We start from the raw sequence: 25,846 nt of genomic DNA on the forward strand, positions 1-25,846 counted from the left end.
TTATAGGAGTGTTAACTTAATTTTTCAAAGTTCAAAATACATATTTAACAAGTATATAAAATAGAAAATTACTTATCAATAAAAAATGTTTAATGGGTATTTCAAAAGTTATTAATAATTTAAAGTATTGACTGAAAGTGTTGTTACTTTTATAATTAAATAAAATAAAGTTGTCACACTTAGTAAGTATAAAGGAGAAACAAAACATATATTATAACAGATAAATAATAATACATATGTAACAAAAGCCAAAAAAAAAATTATTAATTAAAAAAAAATTGTTTAAATATTAAAAAATTCACTATGCGTATGATTCGGATTCATTTTATGCATTCATAAACAATATTGGTTTAGTAGAATCTAAAAGTTAGATGGTTAAGGATAATAATCTTCACCTCCGAAAGGGTTATCAATATTTTCGATGAGCAAAAATAAGGTAATACACCCTCCCTTTTACGAAATTACTTTCTGGTTGTACCTCTGGTGATAAACACAAAAAACTAAAAATATATCATGGTAGAATTAATAATTTTTAGATTCCCGTCGAAGATAAAATAAATTATTATTTATATAATCTTTCCGAATATATAAGTTATTAACGCTGAGCAGGTAAGACAAATTTTACGAAATTAGAAGGATTAATCTTTTACTTCAAGTAAAACATTTACAAGTTAATTAATATTATGAATCTAACTAAAATCAAATTAGTTGTATTATTAACTTACATTTAACTATTTTTATCTTTACAAATTTGTTTTATTGTATACCCCGAATTCTTTTGTTATATATGCTGAGCGAAAATACGCCACAAGGTCAAATTTTAAAACTTATCATTATTAACCCAACTTTCTAAAATGTGATAAAAAAGTAATAGTAATTTTAAATATACATATATACAAGTTTAGAAAGTGGTGAATTTACTAGAGGCTCAACTGAACCTATTTAGATTCTTGATGCATTAATACAATTCTATTTATATTACACTAAATAAACCTACTAAATTAAGGTAAATTACACAATTTTGTGACTGAATTAAGGGGTTAGACTAAATAATTAAGTCTATTAAAATTGCCTTGTTAAACTTACAGTTTAGGTAGAAAAATCAACAAAAGATTATTTAAATATGCGCAGATGATTCGGAACTATTTTTAGTTAGTTATTATAATTATTTTTATTAAGTTAAAAAAAGAATGTCCTCCACTTTATGATGTATATACAAATAGCCGCGATAGATAAAAAATCATGCTTTCTTTTGTGTTAAAGTACTCAATTTTAGATTTTAAACTACTATAACTTTTTTGAAAAATATATAAACCAATATATAATAATGTATAAATATTTTCAGGAGAAATTCGTAGCTTTTATTTTTAATCTAATAAATATATTAAAATGATTGAGGCTGCACTTTCCAAAAAATGAATAAATAATAAAAAATAATTTTGTTATAAAAATAATAAAATTTTTAAAAATTTGGTAAAAAAAAAAACCCCAGCACAGTGGGGTCATGGCATAGTTGGGTCCAGTATAGATGATATCTGACAGTGATTAAAATCACTATCATAAAAAACGCTTCGATGCAAATCTGTAAATAGTGTTTAATTAAAAAAAAAAAAAATTGTCAAAAAAGTAGGTCAAATGAGAGCTGAGAAAATAAATGATAGCTACAAAAAAAAAAACCACATAGTAAAATAATATTAATATGAATTTCTTCTCACGAGAGGAGACTACAGTAATGGAATCCTTGATATTTATTGAAGTTATTGAATCTAAATGAGATAAAAATCAAATGAGTTAAACATTTTTTTTTAACTCAAAAAAAATTAAAAAAAAATTCAGTGCCACAGTCGTGAAAGACCCAAGTGTTACCGTCTCAAAAACCGTACGTCTCATTCGTCACTTAATAAAAATGGAAATTTAGCTAGTTCAAATTTTAAAGTTATTTTTCTCGACTTCAAAGAAACAAAAAAATTGTTAAAATGATTAATTTTTTATACCATGTCATTTAGATTGATATATTAATATAGATATTAATGAAAATCAGTGTAATCCCCTTATAATAAAATAAAATACAAAACCAAGAATTTTAACACAATAATAACATATTTTTAAATACGGTAGCTATTTTCACCATGTATTCTCCTAATAAGATATTTTAAAATAAAATAAAATACAAAACCCAGAATTTTAACATAAAAATAGCATATTTTTGAATACGTTAGCCATTTGCGCATATAAGATAGGACGTCGGCACAAATTTTAGCTTCGATGCGAAGCTGAGAAGGTATTAATTTTACCATGATGTGTTTATTTTTTTTTTTTTTTGTGTCTGTCACTACTTTTTCTCAGCTCTCACTGGACCGATTTCTTTTAACAATACGTCAAAAGATCACAAATTGTATCTAGTTGAAGACATTACCCTTAAAAATTTAAAAATTTTCCCTCGTTCCCCGCAAATGGGGGAAATATCCAAAAAAATTACAAATTTAAAAATCGACAAATTTTGTCATTTTTTTCACTTTTTTTTCTTAAAACTTCCATAACTTTTTCAAAAATCAACAAATCAACATAATTTTTTTTTAAACTAAAACCTTAGATATTTTCCTTTCATTTGATATAATTTTTTTGAAAATTTAACACTTAACCTGCTCATGGGGGGGGATTTAAAATTGCAACTTTTTTACAAAAACTAACTTTTTCAACTTAATTTTTGAAAATGTTCCGGAAATACTGCGTCCTTTAAACATATATCAAATTAAAGCTTATTTTATGTACTATAAAATGAAAAAAAAAAATTTGTCCCGACACCCTATCTTCTATGCGCAAAAGGCTACCGTATTTAAAAATATGCTATTTTTTATTAAAATTCTAGGTTTTGTATTTTATTTTATTTTAAAATATTTTATTAGGGGAATAAACTGACTTTCATGAATATTATATAATTTCATTGACATAGAATAAAGTTCATAAGACATATGATATTATACTTATTAACATTTTTTACTTTTTTAAAGTCGAAAAAGTAATTTTTAAATTTGAGTTAGCTTAAATAGCCAATTTTATCATGCAACAAAAATCAACGAATAGTTGCCGAATGGGTAACACCTTGATCTTTAACGCCTAGGGTACGAGGTTCAAATCCGTTTGTGGCTTCTAAAATTTTGCATTTTTTTTTTGAGTTAGAATAGAATTTTCAAATCATTTGATATTTATCTCATTTAGATTCAATAATTTCAATAAATATAAAGGATCTTATCACTATAGTCTCCCCTCGTGAGAAGAAATTGATATTCATGTTAATATTATTTTACTATGTGGTTCTTTTTCTGGCTACGATTTATTTTGCCAACCCTCACTAGACCTACTTTTTTCAACGATACGTCAAATGATTCATTTAAGTTTATGATATTTAAGTTAATGATTAGTTTAAGTTATTACTCTTAAAAATCAAAAAAATATTCCTTATTCAAATAAAAAGTAGCTTAACTAGATTTGTCCATACAAACAATTAAAATCATTAATTTTTAATATTCTTAAATTATTTATTGTCGAATTAAATTTGATATGATAAAAGTATTCAACTACAAAAGTAAATAATTTTACTTTATAATTTATTAATTTTTTAACTCTATTTCTGTGTGCTACTACCAGTCTATAATATGCCAAATTTTTTAGTAATATTTTGCTATATAAATCATAAATTTAAAAAAAAAATGATTTTTAGTTTCACCTGAAGTTAACGATGGAGTTTTACAATTATAATTATATTTTTGATAATATGCTCAATTGAGTAAATCTTTTTAACTACTTTGGTTTGATTGGTTCATTTAATTAAAGTAAATTATTAAAATTAATTAAGTTCTGAATATTTCAATTGCAGAATTTTTTTAAACACCAAAAGTTATTAGGATATGATTACTATTCTTTCTATTTCAGTTATCTATTACGATAAAAATGTAAAAAAATCGAATTTTTCTGACAAATGTACTGTAATTAGTAATTATAAAATTTCCAGATTGCATATTAATCTTAAAAATTTCATTTTTTTCAATTTAATAATGTCAATTTCAAACTTGCAAGTTGAACTATAAGTTATGGTAACAAATTCATTTTTTAGCTTCGATGCGAAGCTGAGAAGGTATTTTTCATTAAAACTTTCACTTTAAAAGACAATAAAAAATAGGTTCAAAATGATTACCTTTAACATATTAAAAATCAAAATCAGTATTAATTTAATACAATTTTTTTTGTTCTTAATTATTTTTTTTTATATGTAAATACTTATTTTTTAATAATAAGTAATAATATTAAAACTTAGAAGTAATAGAAAAAGTTTAATTGCACATTTGAAAACATCACGAAAAGTTTATTTAGAAAAGTATATTTTTTTTCTGATGAAAGTTCCTTTTGTTTAGTGTATTTATTCATAAGTAACAAAATTTTTTTATTAAAAAGTATTGCATAAATTCCTTTAAATTTGTATACGCATTAAAAGTATATGAATATACAACTCCTTTTTATTTTTATAATATCTCCGTAAAAATTACAATATTATATTATTGAATACCACTTTCATACTCAATTTAATTACTGTAATTATTATGTATTCATATATTATAGTTATAAATCGGGGTAAAATTAAGGGAATAAGTGTTATTGTTGTTTTTGAAATAATCTACCAATTTCATTTTTTTCTATTTAATAATATTTATTTCAAACTTGCAAGTTGAGTTAAAAGTTATGGTAATAAATTCATTTTTTTTTTATTAAAACTTTCACTTTAAAGAACAAAAAGAAGTAGGTTCAAAATGATTACTTTTAACATATTAAAAATCAATAATAATTTGAAAATAATTAATTATAAAAATTATATAATATATAATTAAAATAATTACTAATCTGGATATAATTAAGGAAATAGGAGTTGATGTTGGGTTGGGTTGGTTACATTTTTAACTTTATAATGCTATAACTCATTGAAAAGTGTACGAATCAACACAATTTTTTTATGAGAAATAATATTTTTTAATAATCCCTTTTTCATTCGACATACTTTATCTTAATCAGGGTATTAATAAGAAACTAGCAGATAATGTAGCTTTTGTAATTATCCACCAATTTCTTAGAATTAAACACTATCTACTGATTTGCATCGAAGCGTTTCTTATGATAGTGATTTTAATCACTGTCAGATTAAATCTATACTGGACCCAACTATGCAACATCCCCACTATGCCGCGACCCCACTGTGCTGGGTATTTTTGTACTTAAAACTGACATAACATTTTTTTTTTATTTTATTTTATAGTACATGACATAACCTTTGATTTGATATATGTTTAGAGGACGCAGTATTTCCGGAAAAATTAAGTAGAAAAAGTTAGTTTTTGTAAAAAAGTTGGGTTTGGTTGGGTTGATCTATTACGATAAAAATGTAAAAAAATCTAACTTTTCTGATAAATATACTGTAAATAGTAATTATAAAATTCTCTGATTGCATATTAATCTTAACAATTTCATTTTAGCTTCGATGCGAAGCTGAGAAGGTATTAATTTTACCATGATGTATTTTTTTTTTTCTGTTGCCACTTTTTCTCAGCTCTCACTGGACCGATTTCTTTCAACAATACGTCAAAAGATCACAAATCGTATCTAGTTAAAGACATTACCCTTAAAAATTGAAAAATTTTCCCTCGTTCCCTCAAATGGGGGAAATATCCAAAAAAATTACAAATTTAAAAATCATTAAATTTTGTCATTTTTTTCTTAAAACTTTCATAACTTTTTTAAAAATAAACAAAACAACATAATTTTTTTTTATACTAAAACCTTAGATATTTCCCTTTCGTTTAATATCATTTTTTTGAAATTTTAACACTTAACCTGCTCATGGTAAGGGATTTAAAATAGTAACTTTTTTACAAAAACTAACTTTTTCAACTTAATTTTTGAAAATGTTCCGGAAATACTGCGTCCTTTAAACATATATCAAATTAAAGCTTATTTTATGTACTATAAAATGAAAAAAAAAAATTTGTCCCGACACTTTATCTTCTGCATGTAAACGGTTGCCGTAGTTAAAAAAACACTATTTTTGTGTTAAAATTTTCGATTTTCGATTTTTAATTTTCAACTTAAAAATGCTATAACTTTTCGAAAAATGCATGTATCAGCACAATTTTTTTTTTTTTAAATACATTATAAGTACATCTTCCATTTGACATACTTTTTATTAAAATTAGACAATTTCCCCTTATATAGGGGGGGTTCAAACTTTGAAACATTGTATAAAAAATAGAACTTTTTCAACTGAACTTTTGAAAATGTTCCGGAAATACTGCGTCCTTTAAACATATATCAAATTAAAGCTTATTTTATATACTACAAAATGAAAAAAAAAAAATTTGTCCCGACGACCTATCTTATATGCGCAAATGGCTACCGTATTCAAAAATATGTTATTTTTTATTAAAATTCTGGGTTTTGTATTTTATTTTATTTTAAAATATCTTATTAGGGGAATACACTGACTATCATGAATATTATATAATTTCATTGACATAGAATAAAGTTCATAAGACATATGATATTATACTTATTAACATTTTTTACTTTTTTAAAGTCGAAAAAGTAATTTTTAAATTTGAGNCCTTTTTAAAAATTTTTTACTCTTTTAAAGTTTTTAAGTTTTTTAAACTATTTTTATGATAGTGATTTTAATCACTGTCAGATATCATTATACTTGATCCAACTATGCCACGACCCCCCTGTGCTGGGTTTTTTTTTTTTTTTATTAAAACTTTCACTTTAAAGGACAATAAGTAGGTTCAAAATGATTACTTTTAACATATTAAAAATCAAAATCAGTATTAATTTTAAAAATTATATAATATATAATTAAAAGAATTACTAATGGGTAATGGGTATAATTAAGGAAATAGAAGTTGATGTTGCTTTTGTAATTATTCATCAATTTCTTAGAATTAAACACTATCTACTGATTTGCATCGAAGCGTTTCTTATGATAGTGATTTTAATCACTGTCAGATTAAATCTATACTGGACCCAACTATGCAACATTCCCACTATGCCACGATCCCACTGTGCTTTTAAATTTATTTATTTAAATTTGTTCAAATGCGTTATTAATTTTTCCAGTTGTTTTATTTTATTTTGAATATACGTATTCATTAAATAATTTGTGTATGTGTCATTCAATACATATAACTTATTTCATAAACTTGCTTTTATTTAATTGACAGAATAGTAATTATTTGTCGATTATATTAACTATCAAGTATATCACAAAGTATAGATTTTTTTTCTTACATAAATATATTTTTCTTCTGAATAATTTATTTAGTATAAATTAAAATAGTTTTAACATAAAGAAAATAATAAGATTGTTTAACAAATAATATAAATAGATTCTCTAAAAACAATTGATTTTCTTAAATTGTAATAATTTATATAATTTACCACAATAGAATAAGGCATCAATATTTTTATAGATGCTGTAATTAAAATACACATTTTAATAAAGAATACACTTTTTATAAATTTTAACTAAACATTATAAGTGGTTTTAATTTCATTCATTAAATTATCAACTAATGTTTGGGATGTACATTTAGCTTCTACTGATACATTATTTGCAATTGACTTGACTAACAGGCAAAGTTGTTCATTAGATGCTGTTGAACTATAAAGTGATGCAGTTTCTCCAACACGTTCCACAAGTACTAAGTGCAGCTTAGTAGAAAACCAATTAATAATTTGATTGAAGTTAGATCCAGTTAAGAACACAGATGATTTAAAAATCAGTTGACCGTTACACAGTAATTCTACTAGGGGTACATTAGGAGCTGCCTTAAGAAACATATCAGAAACAGCCACCTTTAACCGCCAATCTAATTTATTTTGAAAAAAACTTTCATCTTGAAACATCTAAAAAATATATTCATTTTCTTATAATAAAATAAGATTTAAAGCATATAAAAATACAGTGTAATACATAAATTGAAAAATTGATTTACCTGGGCCATGTATGTTAGTGTTCCACGTAGAATATTTTGTACAGTTACATTTTCAACTTTTAAAAGTAAAAAGAAGTCAACTGATGAACCTGTCTGTACACTACTTGCTAATTTATACCACAATAAAGATTCATTTTTCTAAGATAAATAAAATAATAAAATTATTACTTTGAGGGATAATTTAACTACACATACAAAAATTCTATTTACATGATCTATAAATTGAATAGCATTGGAGTTATTGATATCTAATTCAACATTTTTGATCAAACAATTGCTACTCAAATTTGTTAAACGGAAAAAAACTGTGGCCAAATTGCGTATTTCATTTTTTGGATCTATTTTATATTCCTATTAATGAATAATAAAATATTTTAACTATAAAAATATTACTAACAAATGATAAAAATAACAATAACACTTACTAATAGTAAGTATTTATCAACAGCTAATTTATTAAAAGATAAATCTTCAGCTTGAACAATTTCTTTAGATGGAGTACAAATACCTAAAGCTTCTTCATAACCTTGTTTTATCTCAATCAATTGTTCATCTTGTTTAATTCCCTTTTTAGATTTTTTTGATTTTTCAATTTTTTTTTTCTTTTCTTTTTTCTTTTTCTTATTTTTTTTTTCTTCAGGTATAGGAGGATCATCAATTATAAGAGGAACTTCTAAATCAATATCAAGGGCAGTATGAGGATCACTTACATCTTTTACAATATCATTTTCTCCATCAGAATCTTCAACGCCTTCAGGCATTTCACCAATATCTCTATTCACCACCATTTCAATTTCTGAGACTTCATTTTCTTCTTCAACTAATTCTTTTCTCTTTTTTTTTGATTTTTTCTTATCTTTTTTAGATTTTTTAGCTTTCAAAAATTTATCAGATGAAACAAACCCTGATATATTTAATGGTGTAGGAAGGTTTATAGTTGCAATTGGAATGTCACAAGTATTATCATTACATAAGTTTAATTTTAAATAATTAGGATTATTTTCTTGTTCTTGAAGACGAGCTTTTCTACTCTGTAAAGTTATTTAACATTTAATTTATTATTTAAAAAAATATTTTTATACAAATAAAATTGAAAATCATTTTAACATTATATGATATTAAATTATATTTTGTTAAAACCCTAGAATTTTAGTAAAAATATTTAAGGTTCAAAATGAAAGACATTTTCAAGAAGAGATTTTAGTTAAGTTTTAAATTTCTGTTCATTCTTAAATAAAAAGTTACTATAAAATTTATTCAGTTATCAGTTCATTGTTTTTTTAACTGAAATAATCAAAAATAACTAATTTTTTTTCCTTAGTATTTAACTACTTTCACATAAATACCTGCTCAGAGTACTCTAATGAGTTATTAACATTGTCTTCATTATCTTTTTTATCAAAACCACTTAAATTGAAAAAGTTAGAATGTTCATCTGAATGATTTTCATCTTCACTTTCTGAAGAACTGTGCAAAGGTTCATTGATCCATTGATCCAAATCCAACCTTATAATATGAATTTAGCATAAAATTTTTAAATAGTATTGATGAATCACAAAGATTAATAAATTTTTACCCTTCTGGAATTTGAACTTTGCGTTGAGCTTTAGGAGCAACTGGATTTAATTCTCCACTAAATAGAGAAGCTACTTGAAGACATATTTCTTCATCATCACCACTTTCTAGCTCTTTATGAACAAAACTTACAAGTTGTAATGCAGCACTAGCTCGTTCTTGAACTTCAAGATCACCACTAGACACATATTGTGCTATTTTATCTGACACTCTTTTACAAATCTAAATCATATCAAATGTTAACTTTCAAATAATATCTATTTTTTATCTTATTTCAAACCTTAATAGATAGTAATTTATCATCTCTTAAAAGAATAACAGCTAACACTTTCATTATATTCTGAACATAAGCAGCTTGTACATGACCAGGTAATGAATGAACTTTACCAGTGAGCATTGAAAATAAAGTTTCTTCAGGCTTTTCCAGCTCACTAAAAAAAAAGTTTTCATAATTTGAATTTTTTATTAATGTTACAAAATAACATACATAGCATATTCGCCACAAATCCATGCTGCTGCATAAAGTACATTAGACATATTTGAACCACCTGATGGTTGCATAAACATATGGGCATTTGTAAGTAATAGTGACATTTGACTAACAGCAAAAGGTCTTATAGCTTTAACTCTAACAGCAACATCTAACATTTGATGAGCTAAAAGAGGTCCATGTTTCATTCCTTCCACTCTTGCTAATTCAACTAATATACTAACATACCTAAATCAGAAAATTTTTAATCAATGTTTAAAGAATTATCTATTAATAAAAAAACTCACCATTCAAAACTAGTTATAAAATGATAATTATCTTGTGAACAAATATCAATTATTTTTACGAGTAATTCATCACGATACACTGTACCTTCGGCTTTTTCCATGTGAACCATAAGTTTTTTGACAATTTCCATTAAATTTTTTTTAGATACCTACAATACATATAATTTTTTATAAATATTAATAAATTATTCAAATGTATTTTTCATGTACCATCCCGTATAGTAAATCTAAAGCTCTGAGCCTAATAGATTCGTCTTTATCATCCAAACAAATCATTATCAGATCTTTATGAGATTGAACAGACTTTGGATGTGACTTCAATATTTTTGACATTGCCAATAAACCTAAATATTTCACTGTAATGGACAATAGTTTATTAACAATGATTCAACAGATCATACTATAATATTTTCTACATTATACTAACAATTTTGGTCTGAATCTTCAATTAATATTCTCAGTTTTTGAACACACAACTAAAATAATAAATAAAATCATTTAAAATATAGTGTAATAAAAATTATTTAAACTTTCCATCATGTTGAATATTAAAAACAAGCAAATATTCATATTTTAACCAATACAAAAATAACTATTTTTTTTTAAGGTTTGAAAGTAAAAGTTTATCCAGAATGTGTAATACCATTTACATATTAATTGACTTTAACAAAAAAAAAATTATTTTAATGATAAGAACATACTTTTACAGTAATTAAATTGGGAAATTAGAAGGGACAAGCTGGTAAAGGGGATATACTTACATACATTTTACAAAATTTTTAACATACTCTTATGTGTACATAATATTTTTAATTTTATATTTAATATTAATATTATAATATAATATTTTTCTTTTTTTCAAGAGTGGCAGAGGATTTAATTTTTATTTTCCTAATTTATATTTTTAATATAAATTAAAATTGTGATTAATTAACTGCCACAATAAATTTACCAAGTAACATTGATAATACAAATAATGTTCCTTATTTCAGTTTTAATATTATTTTTAATTATTGTTTTTACTGAAATATCTTGGTCTCTACGTAATTTGTGAAATAATACCAAGAGCGGTCCATATCAAACTCCACAAATAATTTATCTCAATTATTATTATTCACTTACTTATCCAATTAAATTTATACTAAACTTATCACTATCGACTAGTACCCATCCAGATTTATGGAAAACTAATTATGTATATCCCATTTGGTAGCTTGAAATCCTTGAAAATATTAGGTTCATTAATAATGTTATAAAAGAAAATTAGATTATTTATTAATCTTCTGCTTTTAAGAGATGGTAAATTTTTATTTTATATGTGATTATCTATGATTGCTTTGATGAAAATCTGATAAATTTAGCTATAATTTGTATATTTATAATTTAACAATAGTGATGTATTAAATTTCATTTTAATTTTAAAATCTTGTTAAATTATTTGATGTTAAGTCATACAAATAATAATAATACTCTGATTAAAAATGTTATAACAAAAATTTTTAAAATCTTACTTGAATGGAAGCATTGTGGTTTGGCATTCCAGAAGATATAGATATAAGCACTAAAAATATAAATGTGTATTCAAATTAATTATATAAAGCATAAAATTAAGCTAATAATTCTAGTTATATCATTAAAAGAAATTACCAGCAATAACAGTATTGATACATTCATACAATAAAGACATGGCAGAGGTGCTAAAAAAATAATATTAAATAATAATATATCAATATTAAAAATATAAAAAAGTTTGGTATAAAAATAATACTATTTGATAAAATAAAAGTTATTATAATATAATGGTAATATTATTATTATTTCATACTGAATCAATGATAGTAAAATATAGATTAATTAAAAATAAAGTTCATTCAATACACCTTCAAGAATTGTTCCTTTAGGTAAATAAAAAAAATAGTTTGTACAAAATTGGGATGAAACTGAGTTATGTTAACACGTGACGCACGAGATTTGAAAATTTGGCTATAACGGTAGTTTTACGATTTTCATCAATTATCTTACAAACTATACTACTTACAAAAAAAATTTTAGAACTAAGGTTTGCTGTAAAATATATTAGCAAAAAAAGAAAATTTATAATACTTAGGCAAAAATAAACAAAAATTTACATATTTTTATCATAACTGTTGAAATTGATTTTATTAGTTTATTTAAATATTACAAATTATTTGACATACAGTAAAAAGTTTCACATAAAAGTTAATTTTTTATTATTTTTGTTATGCGTTTTATTTTTTTTTACTAAGAGTAATTCAAACATTCGAGTATTAGAGTGCGAAAAACATTTTTTTTTACAAATATAGTACAAAGATACATAAAATAGATCAATTAAATTTTAATGAAGTAATTTTACAACACTTAGAATAAAAAATTAATTTTTAAAAATTATACCACCAAAAATTATTTTTTAGATTACACAAAAAATACATAAATATAACTGCACTAAAAAGAAACTATAAAATAATTACAGATTTATAATAAAATAGATTTTTTCGATTATTTAGCGTTACTAAAAAAAACTAAAGTGTATATTTAAAATATGATACATATTAGCATTGCTTTATTAGGGTCTGGGAATTTTTTTTCAGTAAATAGATATAACTTGTAGAAGCTACAGCTATTTTTGACATTTTTCTTTCATTATAATATTCTTATAATCTTCCATTAATTAAACAGCTAAATCATTTGTAACTGGTATAAATTTTTCTACTAATAAAGCTGTTTGATAACTTTTATTTGGGTAAATTACTTTTAAAAATTCTATATAAATATAAAAGCGGTTGAACAGTTGATACAAATTATCACTTATAAATGATTCAATATCTTTTTCTAAAAATATGAGCATATTTTGGAAAATCTATTAAATTCTTAAAGTTTGAAACTATATTTGATGATGGTTCTATATTTCTTAAAGCATTTACCATTTTTGTTTTGGTTTCAACTGATACGGTTTCATAAAATATAGAAAACAAAAAAATATTGGTTGACAAATATTATAAATGGCAACAATAATTTTTATCTAACACAAGAGATATGGCTTTATCAATTGTGCTTTAAAGAAATTTAGGCTTTTAATGAAATTTAAGTCTTGCTTAAATATCAGCTTTAATAGCTGAAAGCACATCAAACCAAAACCTTCATTTACAAATTAATTTTAAAAATACTTATATTTCATTAAGCTTATTTAGTTTAATTTTTCAATATTTAAAATATTCCAGCAAGCTAGAGAGAACATAAAGAGTAAAAGTTTTTGGCTTGATATAATTTGTAATCTGGGTTAACAAGAATATTTAATTATTATGACTAATAGAAATTTGAAAAAAATTTTCGTTTATACATTTTTTTGAAAAATTATATTTTTAAATAAAATAGTTTATTTATTAATTATTAATTTTATTCAATTGATGAAATCTTATAACATACCTGTGTATTAAATTGGTAAGCGGTTCTATTAATTTCTTACCAAGACGTGGTTCTAATGGAGTTAATGCACCAAACTATAAAAAATTGCTCATAATTTTAATAACAATATATAAAATTATTAAGCAAAGAATAAGTGTAGCAGAGATGAGAATACTTAGACTGATAAGTGGAGTGACAAAAGAATATAGGATATGGAATGAATATATAAGAGAAAGCATAGGAGTAGTGTCAATTGTTGATAACATGAGGAAAATGGACTTAGATAGTTAGATAATATTATGAGGAGAGAAATTGAAAGCTGTAAGAACAGTTATGAAAATGAATTTTAAAAGAAGAAGATCAAACAAGAGGTGGTTGGATATAATTTGGGTTAATATGAGGACTGCTGATGTGTATATAGATGATGTAGGAGATTCTGTCAAGAAATTTAGGATACGGATGGCCGACCCCAAATAGTTAGGATAAAGGCAAGGGAGAAGAAGAAAGACATAAAATTATTAAGCAACATTACCAATTTAATAATTTTTATCAACATCCAATTATTTGTAGATGAAGTCATGAGTTTAAAGAAAACTGGGGCTAAACTCAAATAATTTTTAGGATTTTTTCTGGCCAATTCACAAACTACATTAACGGCAGCTGATTGTACTCCACAATCCATATCTTCTAATTTATCTTTAAGTCGTGGAAAAGCTGGCCGTAAAGCTTCAGGAAAACGAAGAAAAACTTTATACATCATAAGTACAGCTTTTTTTCTTAAATATGGCTTTGTTGATGTTAACTATATTAACCATATATATATATATATATATAAGCTTATATCAATTATATAAATAGAACAAATTATTCATCTAACCAGTGTCATAATATCATTAGCTAAATCTCTTGCCAAATCTGGACTTATAAAACATGCTAAAGCTGATAATGCAACACCAGCATCATATTGATTTTGACTATTTAAGTCTTTTCGAATCATATTAGTTGTAAGCATTAATAACTAAAATTTCAAAAAAAGATTACACTATTAATTCAATCTACATTAAATGATTTTTTAATGATGCAATAAAATACATCTGTTTCACTATGAAAGCTCTGTGATGATGCAAGATACCCAATTCTTTTATATGTAAATTTTGAGGAACTCATGACTTCAATAATGTTAAATCCAGCCCAGCTAATATCATAACCCAACATTTGTAGCTATAAACATAACATAAATTTCATAATTATTTTAATAAGAGTAATTAAATATTATTTATGTTACATATGTAAGTTTGGCCACAGCAGTAGCTTTAACTGCAATATTTTCCTGTCGTAACTCTTGTTTAATTTCTTCCATACACTGAGCAATGTACTTGGCCTATAATGATAACATAATATATAGAATAATTCATTATTGATAATAATTGTATTATACATAGTTAACTAGCTTATAAAATAAAAAATGACCTCTTTAAATAAATAACTGGTTAATAACAAAATCATTCAAAAATGATTTTGTTATTTATTTAAAGAGATCATTTTTTATTTTATAAGCTAGTTAACTATGTATAATACAATTTAAAAATATAAAGTTGACTCCCTTATTAGGTATAATGTATGATATTAAAAAAAAAAAACAAGTAACTGATAAATCAAGAAATATATGAAACTAAAAAATACAAACAATACATTTTCTTAATCTAATTATTATTTTAAGATAAATCAAGTAGTGTTAAAATATTTATGCTGTATATATAATATACTAAGTACAATACATCCATTATGAACTTAAATTTTATTTGAATGATGCTCACCTCATTTTCTTTGCTATTACGAATACCACGTACAAGATCTGTAAGATTTTTGTCAAACATCCTCTCAATATTACCTCTAACTTTTTTAAGAGCCATCATAAAAAAATATAGATTAATTATAGATTAAATATCTTCATTCAATAAATAATAGTTGTTAACAGTTGTTTTAGTTTTAGAATGGTTTAACAAATTTGGATTATACTCTAGTTTTTGGTAAACAGTTTGTAATTTTGCTTATTGACATTTTTTTGGTAAAGGAATTAATTAAATAAAAATACTTAATTTTATGAATTAAAGTACTAATAATTATTAACTCATAATACGTGGACGAACCGGGATAGATAAATACTGTAACACATCGAGTTAATATCCTTGCCACTAACGTCCCACATCAAGACAGTAGCAACATTCGATAGGGTTATCATTATAGTTTTATACATCAATGTAAAAGTCTATGGTTATCATATTAAATAATACATGATAAAATCACTATCAGTATGAGTAAAATAAATAGATTTACATTATAGAGTAGCCAACTGTTGAATATTTACTCATCACTTGGACACGTTTGATGTTTTTCCCACATTTTCTTTTTTCAAAGGCTGGTGTCGTTATCGTTGACTAACAATAATAAACAATTAAACTTTGTATAATATTTTGATATATAGCTAGTGTTGTCATTAACTAAACACTTAATACTATATATTAATGTTAAAACATTCTTTGTGAATAATGAGTTAAACTTAATTTCAGGTATTATTATTAGTATTCACCACATGTAAATAAAATTAAGTTTAATTACAGCATTAATAATAAGAACAAAGATAAAAGAATTATTTTTATTTATTCAATAATATATTAAATAACCTTATTTATAGTTTAATGACAGTTATGGATGGATTACTAGAAGTTCGTAAAATGGATGCTGCTATCAGGTATGAATTAATTAGTTTGTTGGATATTAATGAAGGATGGAAGCAGCTTATGTCTGTAATTACAGTTGACTGTAGTCCTTACAGTGATTTAAAGTACACAATTGATCATATAAAGTAAGTTATATATTTTTCAACATTGTAATGTATTTTTTAAGATGTCATAATTATAAACTTATAAATTCTTAACTAGTCGTATAGAGATAGCTGGACATACTCAGCGAAGATCTTGTAGTGAAATATTTCTTGAAGAATGGGGCACAAGTGGCAGGAGAAGACCTAATCTTATGACATTAGCAGAATTTTTAGTAAAAGCTAAACTACTGAGGGCTGCTGAATATGTAACTTCCAAGATTTTAAATGGTAAACATACATCATTTAAATAATTTAACTAAACTGTATACTTATTTTTGTACAGGACAATTACCTGATAGGCCTAAAGAAGGCCCATCAGCATCAATAGATGTTTCAATTATTGACCAATTAACTTGTTCATATAACAGTGAAGACTTTAGGTCTACTTTTTATGTTAATCTGTCATGCTCCGATATTAATACTATCAAAAACAATAAAAGGTCTGCACATAAATTTATCAACAATTAAATCATTCAATATCTCAAATAGCTTGAACTCCTATTTATTAAATATTTTCTGTTGTAATATAATAAATTAATCATCTTCAAATTAAAGTTGTTTAAATTCAAACTAATTATATATTAATCATTCTATAATGATACGTATTTATATAACTCAATCATTACATTCTAGTTATCTTTATTTTAAGATTCAGTGATATTGAAGTGCCTTATAAATATCTATATGATAACACAGATGGATTTTCAAATTCATGTTTAATTGGTAATGGTGGATTTGGAAAGGTATATAAAGGAAGTATTAATAATTGTGAAGTAGCTATAAAACGTATGAATAAAGTTTTTGATAAAAAAGATTTTGATCAGTACTTAAAAGAAATAGAAATAGTTATCAAATGTAAGCATGAAAATTTGCTTCCTTTGCTGGCTATATCATGTGATGTAGAGCCATGTGTAATTTATGAATTTATGGAAAATGGGTCATTATTGGATTGCCTTTCATTAAAAGTCTGTAGTTATAATTGGTATTATTGAAAAAAATATTTTAAATATTCAGTTTTTTCTAAGGATGAAGTGTCAATAATTGATTGGATGTTAAGATTGAATGTGGCTTCAGACATAGCTAATGGTTTGGTTTATCTTCATACAAATTTTGAAAACCCTATTATCCATAGAGATATTAAGACAGCTAACATTCTTCTTAATAGTAAATTTATTGCCAAAGTAATGTAAGATCTTAATTTTATTACAATATTTGTTTTTATAACATTAATTTTTCCTCAGATTGGTGATTTTGGATTAACACGTGTTGGAGATCATACCATGACATCTGTAGTTTTTGGCACATCTGCATATATGTCACCAGAAGCTTTTAGAGGTGATATTTCAGTGAAAATGGATGTTTTTAGCTTTGGAATAGTATTATTAGAATTGTTAACAGGACTACCTCCTTATGATAAATCTCGAATAGGATGTGATTTAGTAATAATCAATGTTTATATTTATTAGAAAATAGTTTTGGTGAAAAAAATAATTATTTATATAACTTCTGCTATTTTTATGTTTAGTTAACTCATATTTATGAAATTGAACGTCCTATTAATGAGTTGTTAGACAAACGAGCTGGATGTTGGAACTTAAATATAGGAATCAAAATGTATGAATTAGCCATTCTTTGTACAACTAACAAATCACAAAGACCATTCATGCATGGTCAAGAAGGAGTACTTGAATTACTGAAAAATATTCATTCAACTTGTGATCATTTAAAAATTAATAATTATTAAAATTGAATACTTAAAAAATTATAAAATAGAGTATGTAATAAAATAAATTATATTTGACACTCAACTTGTAAAAATTATTGATATTAGCTCAGTCTTAAACATGATAACAATTTATTAGCTAATTTTAAAAAAGTTTTTAGTTTGAGCCATATGAAATGATTTAAAATAAAAAATTTAACTAAATATTACAAATTATTTCTTATCAAACCCATTATTTAAATTTTTAAGATTAATTTGACACAGTATTGATACAATAATTAAACTAATAATATGTTCATCCCCAGATATTAAACCTAATTTATTAAAACGTTAACAAATAAGTTTTAAAAAATATTATTAGTACTTTGCTTTTAACAACTTCATTAATTTTTCCAATTTCATAGCTTTCATTAGACTGCCTGATATTTTTAATTTGCCAGACATATAAGCATCAGCTGCTTTAAGCTTACCTAAAATAGTTTTATTAAAATATTATTAGTTATCAAACACTAACATAAAATAAAATATACTTACCATCAAATAATTCTTCAAGTTTATCGGCTTCCATTGTTAATGTGGCATCTGGTTTAGTAACGGGTTTTCCTTTTCCTGCAGATCCATCACCAGTCAAATCAACAAAGTATGTTCTATCTTCATCGCCTTAAAAAAATATAATCTAAAATTATAACCAAAAAAATCTAACAATAAATTTTTATTAGTTCATCACTTTTACAGCCTATTCGTTTTATTTAATATAAATTTATAACAAATAAACTATTGTCTATAGTTTAAAATCAATTTACAATTTAAATAATGGTTATTTTCAAAAATATCATAAAAAACTTATGTAGCACAAAAGAAATAAAAATACTATATTGAATTGTTCATCAAGTTAAATAAAATGAATAAAGAATAATGTTAATAAAATGAATCTATAACAATTGTTAATTAAACATTAATAATTATTAGTTAAAAATATTCAACTACAATAAATCCATAAAATTTTTAAATAATTAATATTTAATTAGCTATTAAAAAAAATAAAAACCTTTAACAACAAATAAGAAACACGCATTTGTTCCTTTTGATACTTCAGGAGTAAGATGAGTATTGATTTTTATGAATATTTTTTCAATAGTATCTTCACCTCCATTAGTTTTTTCATCTTTAGAAGAAACTTTGCTACCCTCAGTAAAACCATCATGATGGGAAACACCATCTAAAAAGAAGTCCAACATGAGTTCTCCACTATAATCTAGAAAAAACAAAATTTTCAATTTAATAACTTTATTTCAAAAGCATGATATAAACTATCATATTATTATATCCTATATCATATTAACTGACAAATATAACATTTATAAATTTTATTTATAAAAATATTAAATATATTTTCAGTCTTACTTTAATGCTCAGATATTTATATTTATCTTCAAAATAATTTTTATTTGTAATGGAAAACAAAATAATTTCATAAATAAAGCATTAAATTTAATGAATTGACAAATTCTGTCCAACATAGTACTAGTCACGTGGTTGATACTATCACATTTTGTATTCATATATTTTATTCACCTAACTAGTGTAAAACCAATTACCTAACTACTAAATAATAAAACGTGATTTGGAAATGAGACCTAAGTGCCTGTCAACAGTCATCCAAAGTCCCCAAACAGAATAGCTGACTAGACTATACCAACCTTGGACTTTTGTCCCATACCTTATTAAACCTTTTTTTTAAGAATCGTATACAAATCACTTAACAATATAAAAACACAATGAAACCCTTTGTCTGATTATAATATTTAAATTAAAAATGTATAAATATTTATTTACATAGATGTAAATAAATTATATTTTACCTAAACAGAGTTTATTGAAAAATTTTCTATGAGGGGTACTACAAAAAAATTCTTTATTCAGTAACCTAATTGAGTTTTATGATCTGATGGATGTTTTTTGCTCAAATAATAATAAACACATTCAAATAGAGGTACCTTAGTACCCACGATATACTGTCTTAGATATCAAATATAAAAATGTATAATTCATCAAACAAAAAAATATATAATTACTAAATTTCAATACTCACTTGGATCACTCTTATATTGATCCATATCAGTTATTCCTTCTTCTCGTAGAACATCATCATCCACTAAAAATTGTCCAGTACACTTTTCTACCGATCTACATAAAATAGCATAAGCTGCATCTGCAACTATTTCTGGTTTACGAGAAACCTTTTTAGATAAGTCTGGCCCAGACAACATTTCAAGAGCTGCAGAATAAATACCTAAAGAATAAAAGGTTGTTAAAAAATAAATTCTCAGACTAATTCCATATAAATAAAAACATTTTTTTATTGATAAACAGTTAATTATTATTTATATGAAACAAAAAACATTTATACTTCATATTTAATATGCATGTTTCATATTTATCATATTTTGTATAATAATAATAAAAAATTTAGTGTTGAAACATTTCTAATAAGATCAAAATCAGATTCATATTAAATTCTGACTTTTTTATAATTTTTAAATCACCAGTTCTTGGCCACAATGCATTCACAGCTATATTGTATTCTTTGAGTTCATGTGACATTCCAAGAACACACATTGACATTCCATATTTTGCCATTGTATAAGCAACATGATTTTTAAACCAAATTGGATTCAAATTCAAAGGTGGACTAAGATTTAAAATATGTGCATGCTTGCTTTTTTTTAAATAAGGTATACACATTTTTGACCTAATAAAAAAAAAAAAATTTCAAATAAAACCAATAACATTGATTTTATTTAAAATTTTTAATTAATCTACACTAAAAATGTTCCTCTTGTATTTATGTTATGCATCAAATCATATTTTTTCATATCAGTTTCACAAGTTCCTGTTAATGATATAGCACTGGCATTATTTACAACAATATCTATTCCACCAAATTTGGTTACTGCTTTGTTAACAGCATCTACAACTTGTCCTTCATCTCTAACATCTACAACACAAGGTAAACATCTTCCTCCAGCTTCTTCAACTAAACAATAAAAATCACATTTATATAATTAACAAAAGTTAGCACTACACTTTTTAATTAAAATGTATGGTTCTAGTCATCAAAAATTATTTCACTAAACTTTTAAATAGTTTAAAAATCTGAACTAATATTCTTAATTATGAAATAGCCTTAAATCCCAAAATCAATAGATTATTGGTCACTGCAACCCATTTAGAAAACAAATGAAAATAGCAAATTTCTGACTTCATTTTGACATTTATTTTCAGGTCTAACACATCTTAAAATAATTAAATTATAATTTTATTTTTATTTATAAAAACATTATTATTAAATTGTATAAAAATATTTGTCATAAGATTATGATAATAGTAATAATTTAATGAAAAATTAAAAAGAAAAAATTAATTTTATAGGTTTATTAAGATATTAAATAAATTATCACAGATTTGAAAATAATAATTACTGACATTTTAGTATCATTGAATTTCATTTTCAAGAAAAATTATAATTTTATATAGGTTATTTTGACACATGTTAATTTATTTCCCTCTAAAATACTAAAATAATAAAGAAACATAATCTTAATTAACTAAGTATTAGGGTCATTTTATAATAATTTATAATATTAAGTTGCACTGTACAACAAAATGAATCATAATGATAAAAAAACATTGTATATTGTCTTACATATTAATTATTATTAAAAGTGCAATAATAAATCTTAATCAAATCAAAAAATTATTTATTTGTTATGCACCAAATTCTTATAACCTATTATTCAACAAAATTTCCTATTTCCATTTAAAATTTATATACTCATTTTACACTTAAAAGAAACTAAATCATTCATTTTTAGACTTTTTAAATCTACGCATATTTATCTTTTACCTTTAAAGCAAAGCTTACAAGGTATTAGTTTTATTATGAAAAAATATGTCTGTTGCTACTTTTTCTCATCTCTTACTAGATTCATACTTTTTAACATTATAACAAATTTTTAACAATATAAAATTAAAACTATATTAAAAATATTATTAATTTAAATAACTAAAAATATTAAACTCAAAAGCCACAAAAAAATTATTGAAAACTTGCGGATACGTATTTCAGAAACAATATTACCATTTTCAACGCTAAACACAAGTGATCAATTCTTATTATATTTAAACAATATGTTAAAAGATTAAAAACAGTATTTAATTAAAGATCATTACCTTAAAACATTAAAAAAGAATTTCTTTGTTCTCAATAAATAAGGAAAATCGCCAAGAAAATTAGTTTTTAAAATCTACATTGTTCAAATAATTTTTAGTTAAAAATATCATATCTTTTTTATAATTGATGAATCATAACAATTTTTTTTAATAAATACATTAGGTATTTCTCTTTTATTTGGTATTAATGTTTGGAATATCTAATTCTTTACATGCTTACAGGGATTATTCAAAATAGTAACTTTTCCATGAAAATTTAACCTTTTAACTTAACTTTTGAAAATGTTCCAGAAATACTGTGAACTTTAAAAATATATCAAATTAAAACTTATAATTCATACAAGTTAAAAAAAATTTGTCACAAAACATTATCATCTTTGCGAGAATGGCCTCTGTAGTTTAACAAAAATATGTTGGTGTAAAAAGTCAGTTTTTCATATGGTTATAATTTCTTTTCAATTATTTACATCTATATTTTTGGTCTTTTTTTTGTTAAATAAATATTTTTAAAACCTGCTATTATTATTATATTAGTATTATAACTATATTTTAATATGAAATTATTGTATATATTTAATCAGATTTTTTTTTTGAAGGAGGCTATGATAGAAATGGAGCAATGATTCTTCTGGTTTGCTCATATTGCAACTATGATCCTATTATTTCAAGATATTACATATTTAGTGAAATAATTAATATCATTGATATGAGAGTAATATATTAAAATTATAATATATTGAAAACATAATACAGAAATATAATTAGGGCCAACAGATTTTGATGCAAACAATATATTAATGGTAAAAATACATTTTTATTTAAAACACCTAGAAACAACAAAAAAAAATTGTAGAAACACTAAAATTTAATGCATTGCTAAAAACCATTAAATAATATTACCTATTAGATAATCAAATAGTTTTAAACTATTTTTATATCCAAGAAACTTAATTTAAATAAAATGTATGTCACCTTCTTTAGCTGTAGTGTAAATAGTTCCAGGAAGTTTAGGATGAGGTTCTGCTGTTTTGGCAGCTATGACTATGTTAGCACCATCTCTTGCTGCTTTAATGGCTATGGCTTTACCAATACCACGACTTCCTCCAGTAATAAATACAGTAAGACCAGATAATTTTCTATTAAAAATAACCAGTATTTTTAGTACATAATTATTGTCAACACAATCCTATAAAAGCATACCCTGTATTTAACATGATAATTACAATAAAAAAAAAACTGTATAAACTATTTGAAAATAAAATTATATTTAAAAAAATACATATAATAAATAATAAATAAAAGCAAAAATTATCTAATTCTAGACTATTATTAATAGCATGAGTAACTAGGACAAGTCACTGAGTTAGTTACTGACTATCCTTATACAACTGACAAACGCAGCGCACCACACAGGAAAATTACGAATTATTAAGTGATTAGATATGTTTGATGGTGAATGACCCAATTCAGATATAAATTATTATACTAAATATGTGCAGTTATTATTCACTATTAATAAAAAAAAATCAAGAAAACATATATTATATATATTTATTCAATAAATAATATAGAATATATTGAAACTGATATTTAAATCATTTATTCCGTTACCAAATGTTTACATGTAATATATTTACATGCTGAATGCGATATAAGATAATACAAAATTTATTTTGTGATAATAACACATTATTTATACATTATTCATACATTAATAAATTATCATTTATTAATAAAAATTTTATTATAAAATATTTCATTTATTTTGCTGTGTTAATATTTTTTATTTTGTATGACTAATAATATTTTTAAAAATACCTACGAGTAGGCTTTAATCATTTTTTTATATATTTTAATTTAAATTAGTTTATTATTTACAATGGAACAGACTATGTTGGAAGAAGTATCAAAATTGTAAGTTAAAAATCTTCAATGCGCATCATAAAAATTTTTAGAAGGCCTTACAGCATCAATGTTTTTTTCTAAATAGTGTATACTTAAAATCAGTATATATTTAGTAGTGCTAGTACTTTCCTAAATTTATATATTGTAAATTATAATATTTTTATTAAATTATTTTATAGTAATTGTGGAAAAATTAAGCAAAAACAGCTCTCCCGAGTTTTATTTAGAAAATAATTTTTATAGTAATTTTTAAATATGATTACTACTGTTATAAATAATAGTTTCCTCAATTCTAATATGACCTATGTAAGCATAACACAATATACAAACCATTTTTAAGAGAATCCTATATTCTATGTAGGAAAATCAGTTCAAACCATGTATTTATATTACGTTTTAAAATTTTCAAAATTTTATTTTATTTATAATAATTAGGGCTAGAAATTATATATATTTTGTTAAGTTATTCTAGACATTAAGTAACCAGACAGTACAAGTTTTTATTAATTGACTTGAAAACTTAGTAAGGTTTTGTTGCTGATTTTATAATTTTGGTTGGGTTTATCTTCTCCAAAAGGAAAAATATTTTTGTGTTACTATATAATCCTATGGCAAAATCGCACACACTTAGGACCCTCCAATTTATAAATGCATACCATTTTTAGTGATAATGATAATTAATTGACACTAACCTGATTAGCAAGTTACTAATTGTAGACCAACAGGTTATATTATAATATTTTGAAAATTAAAAGGGTTTAAATAAAAAATTATTTATAGATAATATTTTTCATAGATTCATTTAAAAATCATGTAGCATTATTTACAGACAGTCTGAACCAAATGTGACAGGGGTTTTAATTTCTGACAACAAAGGGCTGTGTATTTTTCGTAAGTTATTGTATAGTAATATTTTTAATAATAATTGTAGCATTGCTATAGCTTAAGATGATATATCCAAGAAATTTCTAGAATTTAGAATTAGAATTCTAATTTTGGGTACATATAACCTAACAGTAATATACAGTGATCCAAATATATTTGGAGGTATGGTTAATCCAATAATATAGATTTTTTTTAAATTTTTAAATACATTGTTAATTGTAACTTCAAATGCTAATTTCAAAAATTTAATTAAAATTTTTTTTCAAAAATGAAGTTTATTAATTCACTTTTTATCATCACTAGCTTACAACTCTGTAAAAAATTTGTTTATATATATATTTTTTTTGAAAAATACTATAGATTCAGGTGAAGGAAACTCAGATGCCAGTGGTCATATTACCTACATTA

General features: G+C 23.7%; 3 protein-coding genes across 3 annotated transcripts; 1 reads left to right on the forward strand and 2 right to left on the reverse strand.

Annotated features, from left to right (window-relative positions):
• Positions 1-7,360: 7,360 nt before the first annotated feature.
• Positions 7,361-16,055, reverse strand: LOC126908490 (AP-3 complex subunit delta-1). The gene is made up of 19 exons (XM_050690621.1): positions 15,626-16,055; positions 15,094-15,189; positions 14,901-15,029; positions 14,686-14,826; positions 14,341-14,610; positions 13,830-13,903; positions 12,033-12,082; positions 11,897-11,946; positions 10,813-10,861; positions 10,596-10,741; positions 10,386-10,534; positions 10,096-10,326; positions 9,889-10,039; positions 9,610-9,830; positions 9,380-9,539; positions 8,459-9,064; positions 8,244-8,384; positions 8,034-8,171; positions 7,361-7,944 (listed from the first exon to the last, which is right to left on the reverse strand). Exons 1-19 carry the CDS (start codon positions 15,722-15,724, stop codon positions 7,564-7,566), a joined length of 3,282 nt encoding a protein of 1,093 aa, XP_050546578.1. The 5' UTR covers positions 15,725-16,055; the 3' UTR covers positions 7,361-7,563.
• Positions 16,056-16,202: 147 nt separating this feature from the next.
• On the forward strand, positions 16,203-18,500 carry LOC126908492 (interleukin-1 receptor-associated kinase 4-like). Its single transcript, XM_050690623.1, has 8 exons — positions 16,203-16,378; positions 16,504-16,674; positions 16,751-16,920; positions 16,976-17,132; positions 17,342-17,657; positions 17,718-17,873; positions 17,934-18,131; positions 18,218-18,500. Exons 2-8 carry the CDS (start codon positions 16,508-16,510, stop codon positions 18,434-18,436), a joined length of 1,383 nt encoding a protein of 460 aa, XP_050546580.1. The 5' UTR covers positions 16,203-16,378; positions 16,504-16,507; the 3' UTR covers positions 18,437-18,500.
• On the reverse strand, positions 18,468-24,113 carry LOC126908495 (hydroxysteroid dehydrogenase-like protein 2). The gene is made up of 8 exons (XM_050690626.1): positions 23,849-24,113; positions 23,621-23,784; positions 21,239-21,452; positions 20,962-21,167; positions 20,508-20,708; positions 19,464-19,670; positions 18,950-19,075; positions 18,468-18,885 (listed from the first exon to the last, which is right to left on the reverse strand). Exons 1-8 carry the CDS (start codon positions 23,860-23,862, stop codon positions 18,773-18,775), a joined length of 1,245 nt encoding a protein of 414 aa, XP_050546583.1. The 5' UTR covers positions 23,863-24,113; the 3' UTR covers positions 18,468-18,772.
• Positions 24,114-25,846: the final 1,733 nt, after the last annotated feature.

This window comes from Daktulosphaira vitifoliae, unplaced genomic scaffold, assembly GCF_025091365.1.
Source record: "Daktulosphaira vitifoliae isolate Bord-2020 unplaced genomic scaffold, ASM2509136v1 Scaffold_5, whole genome shotgun sequence".
NCBI lineage: Eukaryota > Metazoa > Arthropoda > Insecta > Hemiptera > Phylloxeridae > Daktulosphaira > Daktulosphaira vitifoliae.